This window comes from Podarcis bocagei, assembly GCF_964188305.1.
Source record: "Podarcis bocagei genome assembly, chromosome: 2".
Taxonomy (NCBI): Eukaryota; Metazoa; Chordata; class Lepidosauria; order Squamata; family Lacertidae; genus Podarcis; species Podarcis bocagei.
Window position 1 is genome coordinate 55,535,578 of NC_138126.1, and position 20,118 is coordinate 55,555,695.

Here is a 20,118-nt window from a genome sequence, read left to right on the forward strand (position 1 = left end):
TCGCCTTGCAAAATATCAGAATTAAAAGGAGGAATAAAAAAAATACCCTGAATAGGAATACAAGGAAATACTTTAATAAAAGCCATTACATACAGTATTCTGCTTAGCTGGTGTGTGCTTTCATACAATCTTAAAAATGTAAATTAAATACGTGAATAACTTCTTCGCATACAATGAAGCTCGAGTTTGAAATAAGCATGTGCTTCTGTAGTTGCTTCTACTTTTTTTTAATTGTTGTTTTGGAAGGCGGGGACGCAGATGCCCCTTTTACCGGAGTGAACTACGGATGGCCAAGGCGTCAGAGGCAACCCGGACATCCGGCTTTGCGCCTCTGGCCAATCCGCAGAGACAGAAACGTCCCAATCGGCCAATTGCCGAGGGCCTTGCATTTCTGCATTTGCCTTCCTTTGGAGCTCTGCGTTTTTTCCTCCGTTAAGCTGACTGGACGTTGTTGTCGCCGGCCGCACAGTCGGCCCTTGATTGGTTGGCCAGGGCAGGGGAGGAGCCCTCTGTTCGCAAGCGGGAGAGCAGGGCCCGCCGAGGCGCTTCCCGGGTGGGCGGGGGCGTCTTTCTTTTCTGTGCGCCTCGCTGGGGCGCGCGGCCACTTTATACCCCGGCAGGTCGCCTTGGGCAAATCCGGTGAGTTTGCATTCCCGGCTGCAGGTGACGGCATCGCCGGATCAGGGGGCTGCTCCACGGCTCTGCGGCGGAAGAGGCACGGGGATGATGGCAATGCTGTTTCTGAATACTATCAGGTCTGTCGGTAACTTTCTGCCCCCTCCCCAATGCCCCATCTTCCGCAGCTCAGGCTGCGATATTAGAAAAGCGTGTAAGTTAAGATAATTCCCATTTTCAAGTGAGACGTTGCAGGAGGGTGGTTGCGTGCTTTTGTTGGGGGAAGTCAGAGGCATCTAGTTTTTTTTTTTCAGGTGACATGCTACATGACCAAACAGGAACATGGTAGGAAGGCTTACAGCATATCTAGATTGGGATGCTAAAAGAATATGATAGACTGTGGTACAGTGATAAAACTGCTAGCATATTCGTAAAGCTAAGCAGAGTTCAGTATGGTTTCATATTGGATGGGATGAGATTCCTCCATTGCAGAGGGTTGGACTAGATGACCCTCAGGGTCTACCTTGCAACTCTACAATTATCAGCACCATGCTCTACTAACTGAGCTAGAGATGAGTCTATGAATGTGAGGGCTTTAGAATCTAAGATATTGTGTACTTTTACTGTGGTGAAAGGCCCACTGAACTCAGTGGGCTTGCTTTTGGGTAAGCATGTGTGGACTTGGGTAATAAAGTGCCTAAGTATTTATTCTCTTCTGTCAGCAACCCATATGCAGGGCCCTTTCAATGTGAGTTCCAGTTCACAATTTCACGGTTTATAAATTTAAGAAAATTGTATCTCAGTTCTGCCTTCATACTTTTCTCTGTAGTGCAGAAAACAAACTGTTCTTAAAAGAAAGCTAAGAAAATCTTGTGATTACGAAGTTAAATGTTTGCTTATATTCTCTCAAAATTAAGAATCTAACCCCATAGGTTATGAAATCACTAGAATCAGTAGAAAGGCTGATCCACATGCAAGTCGTTGCTCGGGTTTAAACTTGCTTTAAAATGTTTGTAGTGATGCTGATTTCTGTATAAATACCAGAATCCTTCCTTGGATGCTTTTGTGGGCTTGACATATCATTGGACATACTAACAAGCAGGTGTAAATTGAAGTCCTTTGTAGGTCTAGCTATGAGTAAGGACCAGAAAATATATTGGGACTGATTTCCAAGTAAGCATGCTTACAGTTGGGCTGTAAGAGTACCTGTTGTAGGGAATAAATGCTGATGAGTGAGAGAGAAGCCAACAATACTGAAAACTAGTTTGAACAGTGGCCCCTTGCTGATCTGTCTCATCCCTCTTGGATTTTGAAACTTGGCTAGGAAGTTGGTGTTTTTTAATTTTTAATCATTTTTATGCAGAATTTGGTGCTTTTAAATTAGGTTGACTTTCAAACATTTTGTATTTCCCTTACTTGCCAGACTAATTTCTAACGCAGAATGTCGGTGAACCATTTATTTGGGAATAAGAAGAGAAACAGCTCCATATTGTATGGTGTGGATCAGGCAAAAGTTACCACTTCACCATTATCTCTCGAGAGAGCTACAAGCCGAAGGAATATTGGAAACTGTGAAGATGGCTTTCCGCCAAGCAAGCGTTACAAAAGTCATGCTGGAACTGAGCATAAAGAACTGGAGGATCCGTTTGGGGACAATGATGACTTCACAGCAGATGATTTGGAGGAGATAGATATTATTGCTTCTCAGGCATTGACACAAAACGCTTCTTTAAATGTGAACACAGTGAAACCTAAGCAGAATGTGGAGCTGTCTTCCCATCCAAATAGCACCATCAAAACATCTGATCATATTAAGCAATGGAATATTGCCCCCAAATCTGCAGGGCAGTTTGGTATGTGCGGTCTAAATGCTGTTTCAAATTTGCATCAGTAGGGAGAAGTTAGCATCTTCTTACATAAGCATTTGGAAAGAAACTGCAACAAATATGCTTTAGGTATTTCCTCCCTCCCTCCCTGCCCACCCCATCTCCTACCCACAGTGTTTGGACAGTGCAGTTAAGAATTTCAGGTCTCAGAGGTACAGCCTAGTGCTATGTAACAAAGTGTATTCTGGTCCTCATTTGTGCTGGCAGTATAGGCATGTCATAGAATTATAGAAGGGACCCTGAGCCATGGGTTCAATTGTCTGCACATGTGCACAAAAGTAAATCCCATTGAGTTGTGGGACTCGCTTCCAGGGGAGTGTGAAGAGGGTTGCAGCTTTAGGGTCATTAGAATTTATTTTCTTGATAGAAATGTTTAGGATTGCACTATGGAATTGGATTCGTGGTTTCTGGACATTTAGATCTTTTTACACCATGAAAACTGTTGATTCTACTTCAGTCCATGTAGCGGACTACTGAATACTGATGGTTCTGGTACACAGATCGTGCAGGTTGCCATGCTGTCTTCTTTTTCTGAGTACTGGGGTGCAAGCAGAATTAAATGCCAAGCTCTATGGAATTTATACTGCTTAGTTGTTTTGGAAGATCCCATGGAGCAAAAATCCCATGGAACAAGTTTTATACCGAAATCTTCATACGTAGATCTAGATCGTTAATTGGTATCCTCAACCACAAAATAATTGAATTGTTTAGGTCAAATCCTGAGATCACAATTCACAAGTTTCTTTCTGTAAACAGGAAGTAGCACAGAAGAAACCTCATCAAAAGACCAATTTAGACTTGAGGCACTTCAAGCACAATATGAGGAAGCTGAGAAAAAGGTTTGTTTTGTTTTCTGAAAGAGTTCTGGTCTTAAGGCAGCCATGCTCTGTGGCATATGCCGGTGCTGAAGTTGTGGACCCAAGATTTGGATTTCGTGGGGAAAATACCTCTACAAGGGGATTGGGTGGAGGACCTATAGTTGTATATGCTAAACCACAGAGCCTAGGACTTGCCGATCAGAAGGTCGGTGGTTCGAATCCCGGCGACGGGGTGTGTTCCCGTTGCTCAGTCCCAGCTCCTGCCAACCTAGCAGTTTGAAAGCACATCAAAGTGCAAGTAGATAAATAGGTACCGCTCTGGTGGGAAGGTAAACGGTGTTTCTGTGCGCTGCTCTGGTTCGCCAGAAGCAGCCTAGTCATCCTGGCTGCATGACCCAGAAGCTGCACGCCGGCTCCCTCGGCCAATAAAGCGAGATGAGCGCCGCTACCCCAGAGTCGGTCATGACTGGACCTAATGGTCAGGGGTCCCTTTACCTTTAAGTATGACAAGTGGCTGATTCATTTTTTTCTCTCAGCAGTTACTGTTTCTTATGGAATTTAGAGAGTTATTTGACCACTGGGGGTGTGAGGCAAATATATGTGGAAGCTGGACTTAGCTCTAATAGGTTGTATAGACTTTTTAAAAAAATGCTTGTTGCAAAACCTCAGTGAATAAGTGAACCAGGGGTGAGAAGACTGATGTCTATTGCTGCTCTTAACAGCCCAGTCTGATGCAGTCAGCCCAGTCTGAATGGCATCACATTCTTAATCTTAATGGGAGCAATGGTTTTCTTGGGGGGAGGGTATGTGAAATAAAGCTTGCAAAATGCATACAATTCTTCTGCTTGCATCATGTTCATTAATTTGCAGTTGAAGGAAATGAAGGATGAAATCCTAATTAAAAATGGAGAAATCAAAATTTTACGGGATTCAATGCAGCAGATGGAATTCACTGCAGAGGAACAGCGAAAATCATACGCGCTACTGGAAATGGAGAAAGCTCAAACTATATGTGAAAAAGAAAAGGAGTTTTCCAGAAAGGTACTATTTAATTAAGGGGGGGAATCCATAACAAAACCTTGTTTGAAGGTTCTTTTTCATCTTTTCCTCCTTTTCTCCCCTCCCCTCTTTAAGCAAAAAATTAAGGACCTTTAGTGCTATGCTAAATAGAAGAACATTGAAAAGATGGAAGTCCATGTCAGATTCGGTATTTTTATTACTGCTATTGAATTAAGGAAATAATGAGCTACTTTTTTGTCAAAATTATTAGTGGCTTGTTTTGTACACATAAGGGCTTCTTCTTGTTAATTCTATTATTTTTACAATTTATGTTTTTAGAAAAGGATTTAAAAGAAATAAATAAGGAATGTACATTTCATTTTAAGCCAATGAATAATGCCATTTGAGAATTAAGGTTAAATACTTCTATTAGAGAAATCTGCCCTGTTATTTCTGGTTGTGATGCTAATGGACGGCAAGTGTGGTGTCTATATTTCACTAGCAAAGCTCTTGTTACACTCTATCCCAATCACTCATGTTTTCACAAAGAAAGGATAGGACTCTTAAACACTCAGCTTTCCTAATTGAAATTAATAATTTTCCATTTTTTAAAAATGGGTTTCTAATGTCAAGTTTATTCTTTCAGTTGGAGTCTCTGAAGTCTGAGCTGCAGTTCAGAGATGCAGAAATGAATGAGCTGAGAATGAAGCTTTCAAACTGCGAAAGATTTAAACCTGTTACTTCTTCAATGCCATATACCAGGTATGAAGTAAGAAGATGAATTCTGTCCACTAAATTCTAGACAGTTGGGCCAGTCAGGAGTTTGAGCACCCATCCTTCTTATAGCTGAATGTAATTAATTGCACTGCTGTTTTCATCTTGCAAGCTGTTGTGCGGAGACTTATCATTGAATGCACAGCATAATTCTTAAAGCAAGGTTGACTTTAATTTGCAAAATCTTCCAGTCTATAATTGGAGAAGAAACTAATGTCTGGTGCAGTCTGCTTGCACCTGCTTGAAACTGCTCCTGTGCAAACTGCACTGGCTGCCTATTTGCTATCAGGCCCTGTCAGGGGTTTAGGAGCAGAGGCAAGGGCAAGGGAGGAAACAGAGAGCGAAGGGGAGGAGGCAGAAGAAAAGATGAGTGATGACGACGACCCGAGATCTCCGAGTCTTTCCAGTGAATCAGAGGATTCACAGAAAGGAGCACCAGTGGCCAGGGCAAGGGGGGAGTTTAGGGGGGCACCCCAGGAAGATAGAGCCAGAGGGGACTCAGAGGAGAGCAGTTGGAAATCGGGACCAGCGTCACCGCTAGGGAGCAGGGAGGAGGAAGGGAGCCAGGGGGCAAGCGCTGGCAGCTCACCACAGGAGGGAGGGCATGAGTCAGGAGTGGCCACACCTCCATCGGGGAGCGAAGAAACGGTTAAGCGGAAAGTGGAAGGTTGGGCGCGCGCGCCAAGTTCAAATGCAGAGGAAGGCGGCGCAGTAAGCAGCCCGGAAAGGGAGCCAGGTCCTAAAGCCCGGCGCAAGGAGGCAGGAGGGTCCGGGTCAGCGTCAGAAGAATCCCGGAAGGAAGAAACCCCGGGGGGCAGAGGGACCCAGAGGAGAACAGTCAGGCGGAAAAGGTGGAGCAGGGCTAGGATATTAAGTTGGTGCACAAGGGGCGGAGAATCAGACGGAGCTTCGCCGATCTAGCTACTAGACGTAGAGTTGCACGCAGCAGCTTGAGAATGGAAACTGTAACTCAATAAAGACTTTTACTTAATGATCGCTGGCTAGCGTGATCCTCTGTGAGCTAGGATCTTCGAGCAGCTCTGACAGGCCCGATTCAAGGTGTTGACCACTATATATCTTGAGACCCAAGGCCTTGATGGTGCACTTCTTCCCATATCTGCCAGGTTGGGCCCAGCAATCTGCATGGAAGGCCTGTTTCGTGGTCCCTTTGGTCAACATGACCCAGAATAGGGCCTTTCTTGTGCTGGCCCACCCATTTGTGGAACTCCTTCTTGCATAAAATATATACAATAAGGTCCAACAGGGTTTCTTTGGATGAGGAGGGATAACATGAGAAAAATATTACATACTACAGATCATGCATCCAGTATTCTGGAGAAAATTCTTTTAGTTTATATAGAAGAAATTTACCCTGCATATTCTCCTATTCAAGTGTTCTTTATTTTCTAATGATTCACACAAGTATTTATGGGAGGTAAGTGAATTGTTATGTTTGTTTTAGACGTTGCTCTTGAGCGGTTTTGAATTATTTTTCAATTACTGTACCATACTTTGTTGTTATTTCCTCTGACTTGGGATTCTCCTGGATAAGGAGCAGTTTACAAATGTAAATAATATTTTGCAACTGATTCAGATATTTTATTTAACCATTTAGTCCAAAGAAGAGCCCTCGTAATATTTCAAAAGCTGAAGAATGTACTCAGGAGAAAAAAAGTTTCCCCACTAAAGACTCTTTTCGATCTGAGGTTTCACCTAAACCATCGTGCTCCAGAACACAATTGTGTGTCCAAGCGTTGCCATTTATTAAGGGTATGTAAATTCTTAGTTATATTTGACCATTGTACATCTTGCCGTGATGTCACCCTGGTCGCTCACCTGGGCAAAAATAGAGTTTGGCTTCAAGCAGGTCCTGCAAAAATGGATGGGAGATGTGCAGCTAGAGTCAGCACCGCCATGCAGAACAGCTGAACAAGTGCTGGGTCTTCTGCCTCTGGTTACACTTGCAGAGGGCCCACTGCTGTATACTGGTGGTTCCAAGTCCATAGACTGCCTGTGAGTGGTGTTTGTCTACCATAGGGCACCAAACTATTAAAATAAACCTCCACCTGTATTGTCTGGGTTTAATGCAAAAATATATGCAAACTTTCTGTTAAGCTAAATTAAATGATTGGGCTCGGGCAAAAAAATCTGTTGATTCCTGCAGTTCATTGTTAGACTTACATTTACTGAGCTTCAGTTTGCTCCCTTTGCTTTCTGTAATTTCCCCCCAGTTGGAGGCTATTCACTCAGGAGTATCATGCCATTTTTACTAGGTTTCTAGATGTGTTGGAATTGAAAGCAATGAGCTAGCTGACAAGGCTTCTAAATTTGGAAATCCAACTTGCTGTTAGGTGCACAGGGATCTGTGTGGTTTCTTTGTTATTGTTTAATTTAATTGAAGGTGTCAGTTTTTTAAGGCATTTGGACATGATTGCGGGCAAAAGAACATTAGAGATGGATGCTTGGCATAATCTGTTGTATTTACACTGTATGGTTTACTGTTAATTCCTAATCCACATACTTCTTCTCAATAAAACTGGCCTGGATTGCTCTTCTGCCTTTAACAGCACTGGTTTACCTTAATTCAAGGTAAAGCTTTCACAACACAGAGATAAGCATGATCACCTACTAATATCTCCAGGTCATACTGCTACTAAAAGCACAGAAGCAGAAATTAACTTGACAGTTTACAAGTGACTGGATTTGAACCCAGATCCAGGTTCTTAAATGGTACCCTTAGTCTTGAAGTTCTTAGTTTATACTGGCTTCAGATAATCTAACCATGCAAATACATTTACTTATTCTACATCTAGCCTATGGAATGGGTATGAGCCCCTACTGATTTTCTGATGTAGCAAAATACATTTTTAACCCACTTAAACATATGTATCTCTGTTTTCTACAGTTAAAGCATGAAAATGAAACATCAGCAACAGTGCTATTGTCTCATGATATAAGGCAGTATAGATAGGGCTAAAAGTCAAAAGTGAATTGAATATGACTGCTTGAATTACTACAAAGATTTCTTTCCAGACAGTAAGATGCCTAACCAAGAAAATGAGCTTGTGAAGGAAGAAACACGTTTGAATATCTTTGCTCAAAGAAAAGGTAATTTCAGATAAGAAATACTTCAGTTGCATACATTTCCTAGGACTGGGGTTGGCAACTTCTATTTTAAAGCATAAAATATGATCCCATGATGATAATAGGAACCCCAAAATACTGCTGAGTTGTTAAGCAGTGAAGTCCCCGCAATAAGTTTCTAAGTCCTCTTCTTCTGGGTGTGTCCCTGTTTCCCAGAATGCCAGCTGCCCCCAAACCCTTTTGAGTTATAAACCAAGCAGAAAATTGGCCCTGCTTTTATGAATTGCAAGTATTTTGAGCCACAAATAACGCAGAAGCAACCTTATCAATAACCTTTAATGTATGAATAGGAATAAACAAACAAGACAGACAGTTTCGCCATAATGAATTTCTAAGCTACATTAAATATTAATTCTTGTTAATGTTTCACAGCTAATCCAGCCAATGTTGTTATAGTTACCGGACTCACAGCTGGTTGATGCTACTTGGGAGTGAATTACCTTTGTGGCAGCTTCAAAAGTGTCTGTTTGACCAAACCTTGACCATTCTTCTGATGGATGAAGCCAAATATAAAAGGGCTAATATTTACAGTGGTGCCTCGCAAGACGAAATTAATTCGTTCCGCAAGTTTTTTCTTGCGTGTTTTTCGTCTTGCGAAGCACGGTTTCCCATAGGAATGCACTGAAAATCAATCAATGCATTCCTATGGAAACCGCCTTCAGACCAGGTCCGGGGACAGTCTGTCCCCCGACCTCTTCTGAAGGCGGGGGGGGGGGGACAAGGGCTTTTCTTCCCACCGCCAGCCTTCAGAAGGCTGTTCTGAAGGCTGGCGGTGGGAAGAAAAGCCCTTCTCCCCACCTCCCGCCCCGCAAGCTCCGGGGACAGGAGCGCTTTGCTGCCGACCGCCAGCATTTTAAAAGCCCCCGCTGTACCGGGGCGATTTTAAAATGCTGGCGGGCGGCAGCGAAGCCTCCACTGTCCCGGGGAGATTTTAAAATGCTGGCGGGCGGCAGCGAAGGCTTCGCTGCCGCCCGCCAACATTTTAAGATCGCCCGGGACAGCGGAGAAGCCTCCGCTGCCCTGGGGGCTTTTAAAATGCTGGGGGTCGGCAGCGAAGGCTTCGCTGCCACCTGCCAGCATTTTAAGATCGCCCGGGGCAGCGGAGAAACCTCCGCTGCCCCGGGGGCTTTTAAAATGCTGGGGGTCGGCAGCGAAGGTTTCGCTGCCGCCCGCCAGCATTTTAAGATCGCCCGGGACAGCGGAGAAGTCTCCGCTGTCCTGGGAAGGCAGGCGGGGGGGGGGGAGCAAAGACTTTTGCCCCCCACCGGCCTTCAGAAGAGGTCCAGGATGAAAGTGGGCGAAAGTTTGCTCCTGACCGCCAGCATTTTAAAAGAGGTCCCCGAAGCAAGCCCATAGGGAAATTCGTCTTGCGGAACGACTCAAAAACGGAAAACTCTTTCGTCTTGCGCGTTTTTCGTTTTGCGAGGCGTTCGTCTTGCGAGGCACCACTGTATTTGTTGCAACAATGTATGTGCCACTTAACACCTTTGTTTCTAAGCAGTGGATTTCAAGTAAACTACTCCGATTGTGAATTTGGGGTTCCCATAATGTGGGTTAGGACTCTCTTCGGCTGCAGATGTCACCATAAGCAAACTTGGTCCAAAAATAGAAGATGTCTGTTCTTTCCATTCTGCAACTGGTCACGCTTATGATTGTCTGTAATGAGTCACATTGTCTGCCTTGCACCTGCTGTTTTGTAAGTGCAATTGCAGTATTGGTTTAGCCTAACATTGCAATAAATAGGTATGCGGGTGACTGAATTTGGTTTTATTTTGTGTGGGCACTGTGTTGTCTTCTGAAAGTAGACTAAGCAGTCAGTATTTCTCACACGCACACACAGCTCTATCTGAAATGCAACATTAGCCTTATTTTTACACCCATCCTGAGGCTTCTCTCTTTCCTTTACAGTAGTATTGGGGTTGCTGAGCAACAACTCCCCTCATCTCTGCAATCACATTGGCTGGGGCTGAAAGGAGGGGGAGCCTAATTACCTCTTAATGGCTACAGATGTTCCGCCCCTGAGAGCAAAAACAAGAGGCAAGGGCAATACAGCTTGCTTTAAAATGTAATTCCTGGCAAACTGCCCTTTTTATACGTAATCAAAATTTATGGACTTGGTTCCCTTTCCAAGTAGAAGGGAGGACATAATGGCATTGGCACGAATGAATTATATTTACTTCACTCCTCCTTGCTTGCACTGGGAGGAAACAAACCACAATCGCTGGTTAAGCATTACATCCAAGCTCATACAAATATGGGAGCAGAACAAACTATGATCCCTAGTTTGGGTGTCATGCTGTGAGTCTAGGTGTGTGTGTTTTATTTCTTCCCAGCATGAGTGGGTAGGAGCTGAGTGTGCCTGGTTTGCTTGTGTCCAGTAAACCATGGTTTACAGCTTACTGTCATATGTAGAAACGGCTATTGTGTACATATGTATGTGTGTGCTCATCTTTCTGTGTATGTGTCCAAGCGGTACTCTTCTCAAACCATAAGTTGCTTATATCAAGACATGGAATATATAGCAAATGCAAATGCTGTTGATTTTCTTTTTCCACCGTGTTTGCAAAAACATCTGCTTGGCAGTTTTACACTCCTGTTGCAATGTCCATCTTGAACACTGGATTTTTATATTGTTGCAGGTTCCATTTTGATCAATGCATTGCTGAAACAGCCTGTCGTTCCTGAATCATCACTAGGCCTCTGCTATCTTCTTAGCTGTAACGTTGATGCTCAGTCTGGACCTTCTGTGCAGTCGAGTTCTTTCGAAACGTATGTTTTCAGCAATTTGTGATACTTAGAATGTAATTTTAAGTAATGCCTGCTGCCGTCCTGTGCTGACCCAAAAAGCCCAGCAAGCAGAGAAACTCTGTTTCATGTAGATGTTTTATGCTGTAATCTGCCCTGGGATCATTATTGACTCATAGAATTGTAAAGTTAGAAGGCATCTGCTCTTGGGGAAATGTTAAATTAAGAAAAGGTTAACCTTGCTCTTTGTAAGCCTTGAAAACTGTAGTGGGTTAAGATACTAAGCAACTTATTTTTTCTGCGCCTGTTTGCGTAGAGGATCTACAGGAAGCATCAGTAACAGGAGTGCAAGCTCTGAGGAAGAAGAAACTTCACTGAGAATCGCTCAGAAGCTTGCCTTAACGGGATTGAATTTGATTGCTGTGGATGAAGGCTCGTTGGCAGAAAACTCAGAAGAAACTGAGCAAAGAATATCCCACCTTAAGCGCTATAAAATTCCTGGAGCAATACATCTTCTTCCTCTCCTTGAACATCATATTGGTGCATACCACCAAGCCCTCCTCCTAATGATGAAGACTGGAAGCTCTTCTGGGAACCAGTCCGCTTGCTCTTCCAGGACCTCCTCAAGTGCGGCGTCAAGTGTAGACGATAATTTGTCTACTCTGGAAGAGTTTGCACTTGTGTCCCTGGGCATTCTTTATTATTTGGTATCCTATAGCTGGGGTGTTCTTTATGCACTGCTCTCCCTTACCATGAAACCAGATTGTGGTTTGGGAGCTCCAGAAATTCTGGAGAAGGATGAAGCTGTTTGCAGTAAGCAGTGCAGAGTCGTTCTTCAGGAGCCCAGCCCAGACCTAAATACTGCTAATGTGGACCAGTCCCAACATCCTCTATTTAAAAAGGTGCTGCAGCTCTTGGCTTTGTGTGCTACAGCAGTAGGGTACCAAAGACATGGAATCATGAATCAGTGTCTCAGAGTTCTGGTGAAATTAGCTGAAAAGTCAACGGTTGATTTACTTATAAGGTAAAATACAACTTGAGCAAAATGTCTTTTCCAAAAACCTATTTCCTTCCTGCCTTGATCTAAGATTCAAAGTCATCGTACTTATATTGTTGTTGTTGTTGTTGTTGTTGTTGTTGTTGCTGTTGTTAGTTAAATTTATATACTGTCGTTCATCTGAAGATCTCAGGGCAATTCACAAGAAAGAGATACAGGATAAAAGCACAAAATAAATAGTTAAAACAAAAACAAAACAGTAACCCCCTCCCACAAACAAATTAGTAAAGGATGCCATTAGGATAGGTCTTGCAAACACACACACACACACACACACACACACACACACTACATATAAAAGGCTGCCATTCATTACAGAAAGGCAATTAGAAAGGCTAATTGTTATGCAACTGTGCAGAATTAGAGGGGAGGGGCACAGTCCCCGAGAAACCTCTGCATATTTCCAGCTGAAATGCATATAAATTATGCAAGCAAATAACAATTATGTATCACTGAATACTCTAGTTTGTGTCCAATTCTTGCCTGAAAACTTCTTTCAAGTCTTATGGACAAAGCATAGGGCCATTCTGAGCATTTGCTTTATCCATAGGCAAATTAAATGCATAGCAGAAAGAAAATGTAACCATATATACATTTTATTCTGCTACAAACTTTTCCTGTTCTGATTCCTAATAATACTCTTGCCTTTGTGGAAAAACTTGCTTTTGTAATCCTAAACATATATACTTGAATACAGTAGGACTTACTTCTGAGTAAATATGCATAGCATTACTTGGCTCTTTTAGACATTTTCTAACAGTATATACTATCTGCAATAATTATTGCCTCTACTCTAATTTGTATTTTATTTTTCTATTAAGCTTTCAGCATTTGTTGAACAGACAAACACAGACTCTCCTCCGCTGCCTGTCTTCTGACTCTCCCTTGTTTGCTGTCCATCTGACTGTTCAGTTGTTAACTTTATTTGCTCAGCACTTGGAGCTGGCTGCTCAGTTTTGTTCTTGTTCAGGTGAGAGGGAGAAAATCTTCACTATCCTAGTGCTTTTACGAAACACTGACTTTGTAAGGCTGGAATGAAAACCAAAATTAACTAGTTTATTTTAACAGATTTTTTGTGTTTTAAGTTTACAGCCTGAAAAAACTGTATTACTTGCCTCAAGACTTCTGCATTCTTGAACTTCTGCATGAAAATATTTTGCTATCCATTAACATTCCAGCACCTCAATTAAAGCAGACTTTCAAAGAAGTGGAAAAAAATAGGTGCTAGCTTACAAGAAGAAATGTTGGCAGTTGTTCACATGTACCTGTGAGTTTTACACTCTGTGTCAACAACCAGTGGCTCTGGTGGCCTGTAGTATCTATAAAATAACTAGCATTCTCCCCAGATGTGTAGGTGAACTGCCAAAAAAAGCCTAAGAATTTGCACAAATGCAGTGTACCGTTTGGTGCTGTGAGCCACCATCATAATTTTGTTTTCCACTTTCTGGTTTCCCTTGGGCTCTTTAAATAGGCCAAAGATTTTGCATGCTAGGTGTCTTGTGATCTGAGGTTCTGGTCCTTTTGGGGCATCATGCGTAGCATCCAGGCCCAGCAATCAACTACTGGAGCACTCTGTTGGCTGCCAAGCCTGGTACCACGCTGGAGTTCAGGAAGACTGGCTGAACTCTTTTTCTTTTCCCCTCAGCAGAGAGAGAGAGAAAGAATGAATGTGCAATTTAGAAGTGTTGAGGTGGTGGGCCCTACTCATGAAGAAAGCTGTGGGAGTTGTAACCTTTGTGCTGTGCTGTTTACAGCAGTGCGAGTTGCTGGCCCACCTCAGCTCCTTTTTTTTTACCCCCAGTTAATTATTTGAGGAAGTGAGAAGTTTTTTGAGGGTGGAGTAAGAAGATGAACGGACCCAAAGGAGAAGAGCTCATCCAAATGAAGTAGGTCAGGCATAGGCAAACTTGACCCTCCAGATGTTTTGGGACTACAACTCCCATCATTCCTAGCTAACAGGACCAGTGGCCAGGGATGATGGGAACTGTAGTCCCAAAACTTCTGGAGGGCTGAGTTTGCCTATGCCTGAAGTAGGTGGTGCAAATCACCACCTGACACATTATTTTTTCAAGGTTATTATAGAGGATTCAGTCTTGGTCCTTTATGGTAATTCCTCCTTTTCCCTTCCCACTGCCCCTTTTTAGGAGGCACTTTTGAAATGGATTTGAAGTGTGGTTTTTAATGCTATTTAATTTTTTATATAAAAAGGCCCAGGGAGCTGCTATTCAGAATAACTTTAAGGCAGTGCATTAGCATTACTAATGGATAACATAGAAATACTTTATTACTACACGTTTCTTTTTATAGAAACCTGTCTCCTCTTGGCACTGTACACGTATATTACATCACGACCAGATAAGTCAGCGTCCGAGATGCGTTGGCTGCAGTTGGAACAAGAGGTAAAAGGGTGTGCATCTCTGTGTGGTTTTTAAAGTATGAGTTTGGAATAATGGTTCAATTTCTTAATTTAACAGGATATGCTGGTGAAGGGGATGGCGGCTTAGTGCTCAGCCCCGAAAGCTTCCTTTGCAGGTTTTGTTAACTCTAAATGTGCATACCTGAAGAAGGTTTTTGTGGAAACCAGCAGTGGGGAAGTCAGATATCTTATTGCTGCAGGCAGCAAGCAGTAGCAGCCAGGCACTCCTTTTGGCACCTTGGGGGTTGTCACCGCTGGGCACCCCAGCCTACAGCCTCTCCCGCTGCCTGCCAAGTCCAGTTATGAAAAGAGGAGGGAATGTGTGCCCAGAATTACTGAAGTGGGGTTTGCGTTGTATGTATCCAGCCATGGGAGGAAAAGGGGCAGTTATGGGGTGATGCGTTGAGTGGAGACCACTCAGAAACAGGTGGGAAGCCTAGCAGACAGGGCCTCCTCTAACCTGGAGCTGGCTCTGGTTAATATGCTATTGAATGAGCATATTAAAACTGATACTAAAGCTCGATCCAATGCACATTGCTTTGAAGATTTTTTCCAGGTACAGTCGTACCTTGGTTCTCCATTGGCTTAGTTGCCAAACAAATCGGCTCCCAAACTCCACAAACCCAGAAGTAAGTGTTCTGGTTTGCGAATGTTTTTTGGAAGCCGAACTTCCAACACTTATGCTTGAGTGCAGGAAGCTCCTGCAGCCAATTGGAAGCCGTGCCTTGGTTTTCGAACGGTTTCGGGAGTTGAACGGACTCCCGGAACGGATTAAGTTCGATAACCAAGGTACAACTGTATGTGTGCAGAGGATTGCAGACTTGCTTACATCCCGTTGAATTTAATGAGGCTTACTTTGAGCACATGTATATGAGAGTGCACTGTGAGTCTGATACTTTATGGACATTTGCTTCCTCCCCTCCCCTGCTTCATCTCGACACCTACATCGTCTGTTCTTTGGTTTTTGTTTCATTTTGTCTTAGACTGTTCGCTTGCTGACCAAGTGTGCGCAGTGCTGCAGCAACTCTGTTTCACTGGTTGGAACAGACTGCCAGTGCAACTCTGAGGTAACCCACTGAATGCAATGAGGCCTTTACGGCATCATTCCGGTTGTAGCAAGTTTGTCTGTATTTATTTTAAAGGTGAAAAATTAACCCATCCATGATGCATTATCGGTGTAATATTACTAGAGAGGAACACTTTCCTATTATAGCATGTGATTTAAGAATAATTAATATTTATAATAACAATTTTCCTTTTCTGTACTGCAACAAGATGGTCAAGGGTCTGGAAACCAAGCCTTATGAGGAATGGTTGAGGGAGCTGGGTATGTTTAGCCTGGGAAAGAGGAGACTGAGAGGAGATATGAGAGCCATCTTCAAATATCCAAAGGGCTGCCACATGGAAGATGGAGCAAGGCTTGTTTTCTCCTGCTCTGGAGGGCAGAACTCGAACCAATGGATTCAAGTTAATAGAAGGGAGATTCTGACTAAACACCAGGAAGAACTTTCTGATAGCAAGAGCTGTGTGACAGTGGAACAGTCTCCCTTGGGAGGTTGTGGACTCTCCTTCCTTGGAGGTTTTTAAGCAGAGGTTGGATGGCCATCTGTCATGGAGGCTTTAGCTGAGATTCCTGCATTGCAGGGGGTTGGACTAGATGACCCTCAGAGTCCCTTCCAACTCTACAATTCAATAATTCTGTGAGTACACTTCCATAGGAATATAAGAACACTGCTTGCTCAGGCCAAAGAGCCATCATAGTTCAGCTTCCTGTTTTCACAGTGACCAACTGGGTACTTATGGGAAGTCCGCAAGCCAGAACCTAAGTGCAACAGCACTCTCGCCACTTGTGATTCCCAGCAGCTAGTACCCAGAGGCATGCTGCCTCCGATAGTGGCGGTAGAACATAGGCAACATGGCAAGTAGCCATTGATAGCCTTGCCGTCCATGAGTTTCTTTTTGCAAACTGGCAGCAGTGGAAAAGCCATGTTTGAGAACTGTGTTGTGCTTCCTCCTACAGGTAGTGAAGGCTCTTATTATAATGATGCATAGACAATGGCTGACGGTCAGAAGGGTGGAAGGAAACTTGTTTGATGTGCGTGGAAAGCAAGTTGTTCGGTTTTTACGGGACACAGTTTTGCTCTTACACAGTTTGTCTCAAAGGGATAAACTCTTCCATGAACATTGTCTGGAAGTGCTTCATCAGTATGATCACGTCATGCCTGGTGTCAGAGCCATCCTCAGAAAAGTTCCAGATCTGAAAGCCTGTGAAGGTGAGGCTGCTGGCGTGAAATATGTGTATCTTAGTGAATATTGATATCATTAAAGTAACCTGCAGCCGTGCATGTTTTCTCAGAAGTAAACCTAAGTACCAAGTTCAGTGGGACTTGTCTTCAAGCAGGTGTGCACAGGCTTACAGCTTTAAGCTTCCTAGCTTTTTACTATTCACTGACTTCAGTACTGATCACTGGACATTGGTTTAGCCTTACTTTTAATATCATGCCAATCTACTGCGCATGCAAAGTGAATGTTTCTCCTTTGCTAGAACCAATGAATCGTAAGGCCACGTTTAAATGGACAGCACATTACAGTTTTGAATTGGATTGGCACAGTGGGTTGTGCCGTTACCAATTCCTGTAGTAATAATAGGGTAGGAAGATAAATATGCAGTAGCAATACAAGTGAAGTACATGGTATTCTGGGGCCAGTGCTAGTATTGCCTCTCTGCAGTTTGCAGCTGTATTCCTTGATGCATCGTGACCATATTTTAATATTCCACTTTATTACTTTACACTTTGCTGTAGTTAAGCATACGCATCTGCTGTTGAGTCCTGAGCACTGGTATATCTTCTAGCCCAGGGTTTCCCAAACTTGGGTCTCCAGCTGTTTTTGGACTCCAACTCCCATCATCCCTAGCTAGCAGGACCAGTGGTCAGGGATGATGGGAATTGTAGTCTCCCAAAAACAGCTAGAGACCCAAGTTTGGGAAACCCTGTTCTAGCCCAATGCCTTTGGCACTGACTACAAGCAACTCTTCAAGGTCATAGGCAAAGGTCTTTCCTAGCCCTGGTGCCTCAGGTACTTTTAATGGGAGTAATAGTGTTTACCATTGCACTACTATTGATCTATGGTTCTTTGTCTAAATTATTCCCAAACAGAGGACCTTGTTGTTGCTTCTTCACTGGCATAGTAACAACTTTTTTAAAAGTACCATTCCTAGTGTGAAATCCGGACAACCATCTTTTTCAAATAGCTAATATTTAGATACTGGCCACATTCCTATGTTGTACTTAACCATGGTTTAGCAGTGCATTCCTGACTTGCAGGAAACTTTGGACTTGTACACTTCCCTCCTCCTACCTTTATGCACGGCTTGGAGGAGGAATTTAGAAGCTTCCAATTGCACTTTGGATAACCATGATTTGTTGAGTTGTCTGGACTGATAAACTGTGTTAACAGAAACATGTTTAAACCATGTTTTTTTGAAGCTGACTTGTTTAAATGAACCATAATTAAGTTTAACCACAGTTCTGAGTCTAGACAACTAAACAAGCTGTGGTTAGCCAAAAGCAGAAGCACATGCTTCTGAACTCCTCTTCCCAGCCATGTCGGAGGAGTGGGCAGTGTGTGGACCCAAGGCTTACTGCAGCTTCTTCCTGCTCATGCACATCATGCTAAGTCAGCTCCTAAATGTAGAAGCTGCATTATGGCAACTCAGACTGTTGATCCATCCAGCTCAGTTTTGTCAGCACAAGGGGTGAGGAGGCTGTGGCTGTTCAGATGTTGCTGGACTACAACACCCACCATCTCTGACCATTGGTCACAGTGGCTGATGGGTTGTGGCTAATGGAAATCGGGAGTCTTTACAAGGGCCCACATTTTCCTCCATTTCTCTTTACCGCACTATAAGGCAGGGATGAGAAACCTTGGCCTCCCAGATGTTGCTAGGCCCTAGTTCCCATCAGCCCCAGCCAGCATGGCTAATGGGTCAAGGATGATGGGAGTTGATGTCCACCGGGAAATTCTTTCACTCATAAGATACATGTTTTTCTCCCCCAGAACTTGCATTGGATGAACTGTACCCATTGGAACCAGAAGTTGAGGATCAAGAAATTGACTGCAGCTAATCTTGGTTCAAGAATATATTGGTTTAATTTCTAGAAAAGGCAAATTCTGATATACTAAACTTGTCCCAAGTGTCCAGTAACCAGGAACTATTCCAATGGAAGCAGTATGTTTTTTGTTTTTTAAAAAACTGTTTTAATCAATGAATTTGCAGCCTAATATATTGTAATATAACACTGGTGGCTGAAGGATGTGATATTAAAAATAAAATCTAAAAAGCTGTTTCTGTGTTTATGGGAAGGACTCCTTTACTCTTCAAATGTTGCTCTCCTTAGATCACTGAATATTGTGGGAACCTGCTTAAATATGTATTTCACTGTATTTTCAGAAGAATGCTTGTGTTCCTAAAACATACAATCCACTTCCTGTCTGTGGCTGCAATCCTATAAATGCTTCACAAGGACATGAGTTTCGTTAAAGTCAGTGGGTCTTAATTCTACACTGACTAGCGTAGGATTGCACGGTTTGTCAGAAGTGGGAATGCATCCCTCCAAGCCGCTCTACTTTGTCCTCAAGACCCCCCAGACCATGTCCCTCCATAAGCCCTGCTTTCTACCCTTTTGCCCTTGCTTCAGTTTGTGTGGAACATGAATGGTGATAATCCTTCTCACTTGCCAGGATGGGGAGAAAGGTGTGTGCAGAGGGTGTAGTTACCTCTGGCTTTTGCATGACTGTATAAAATAACCCATCCCTTGCTCTGAACACTTTTGCATTCACCCTTTTAGCCTTACGTTGTATACCTGTGAAGGTATTTCTCACTGCAGAATCTGCTTTCAGGTACATCCTCCTTCCCTGTTTTTAACTCTTAACAGGGCAGGGTTGGAGCCAGGATTTTCTAGGCTTCTAAATAGCACGGAGAGCCTCAGTGAACAGAACAGGCTCCCCTCAGTAGGCATACAGTAAAGGTAAAGGACCCCTGACAGTTAAGTCCAGTCGCAGACAACTCTGGGGTTGCAGCGCTCATCTCGCTTTACAGGCCGAGGGAGCCGGCGTTTGTCTGCAGACAGTTTTTCTGGGTCATGTGGCCAGCATGACTAAGCCGCTTCTGGTGCAACGGAACACTGAAACCAAATGGGGAAGCAGCACTAGAGCACTTGTCCCTGCTCTCCAGCCCAGAGTTCTAAGCACATTGAGGTTAGAATGCCAGAGTCCTGCTTCTGCCATGCAGTGATCTCATCTTGCGCTTTTAAATTCATACACCCAATCTCCTAGAAATACCTTGCCCCAGTTTGCCTAGGTCTCTTTCATAAACTCCACTAGAAATGCAGCAGTATCTTCCTTCAGCTTCTCATACTTCCCGAGTGCCTGGTTCTAATATTTCTGCCTTTAACTGGAATAAATCTTTAACTGAAATAAATCTTTAAAGTATTGCATTACAAGAGGGAGCCACCCTCATTCTTGATGAGTTTCAAAGGACTAGTGGTGCTGTTCACAGTAAGAATTGTCTAGCTGTAAGGGGGGAAAGCCTATGGGAATTATAGGAGTGCATTGAGTTACCTCTCTAGGAATTATGCTACGTCAGGAACTGAGTCAGTAAAA

General features: G+C 43.4%; 1 protein-coding gene across 3 annotated transcripts; it reads left to right on the forward strand.

Moving 5' to 3' along the window:
• The first annotated feature begins 500 nt into the window (after positions 1–500).
• ATRIP (ATR interacting protein) lies at positions 501–18,801 on the forward strand. 3 transcript variants are annotated; one of them, XM_081185145.1, is made up of 14 exons: positions 501–829; positions 2,039–2,468; positions 3,258–3,340; positions 4,190–4,360; positions 4,965–5,080; positions 6,708–6,862; positions 8,126–8,200; positions 10,876–11,005; positions 11,298–12,005; positions 12,860–13,008; positions 14,346–14,437; positions 15,438–15,521; positions 16,475–16,727; positions 18,514–18,801. In XM_081185145.1, the coding sequence occupies exons 2-14, from the start codon at positions 2,057–2,059 to the stop codon at positions 18,579–18,581; spliced, it is 2,496 nt and encodes an 831-aa protein (XP_081041271.1). In that variant the 5' UTR covers positions 501–829; positions 2,039–2,056; the 3' UTR covers positions 18,582–18,801. The 3 variants fall into 3 exon arrangements, with proteins under 3 accessions (XP_081041271.1, XP_081041270.1, XP_081041272.1); XM_081185144.1 differs by having other exon boundaries at positions 501–755; XM_081185146.1 differs by having other exon boundaries at positions 503–639.
• Positions 18,802–20,118: the final 1,317 nt, after the last annotated feature.

What these genes read in the sequence shown, in the direction of transcription:
- ATRIP (XM_081185145.1), top strand. Translation starts at nt 2,057, where the DNA reads ATGTCGGTGAACCATTTATTTGGGAATAAGAAGAGAAACAGCTCCATA. An exon ending in AAAAGGAGTTTTCCAGAAAG is followed by an intron (nt 4,361 to 4,964) that starts GTACTATTTAAT and finishes TTATTCTTTCAG; the next exon opens with TTGGAGTCTCTGAAGTCTGA. An exon ending in TATCTTTGCTCAAAGAAAAG is followed by an intron (nt 8,201 to 10,875) that starts GTAATTTCAGAT and finishes ATATTGTTGCAG; the next exon opens with GTTCCATTTTGATCAATGCA.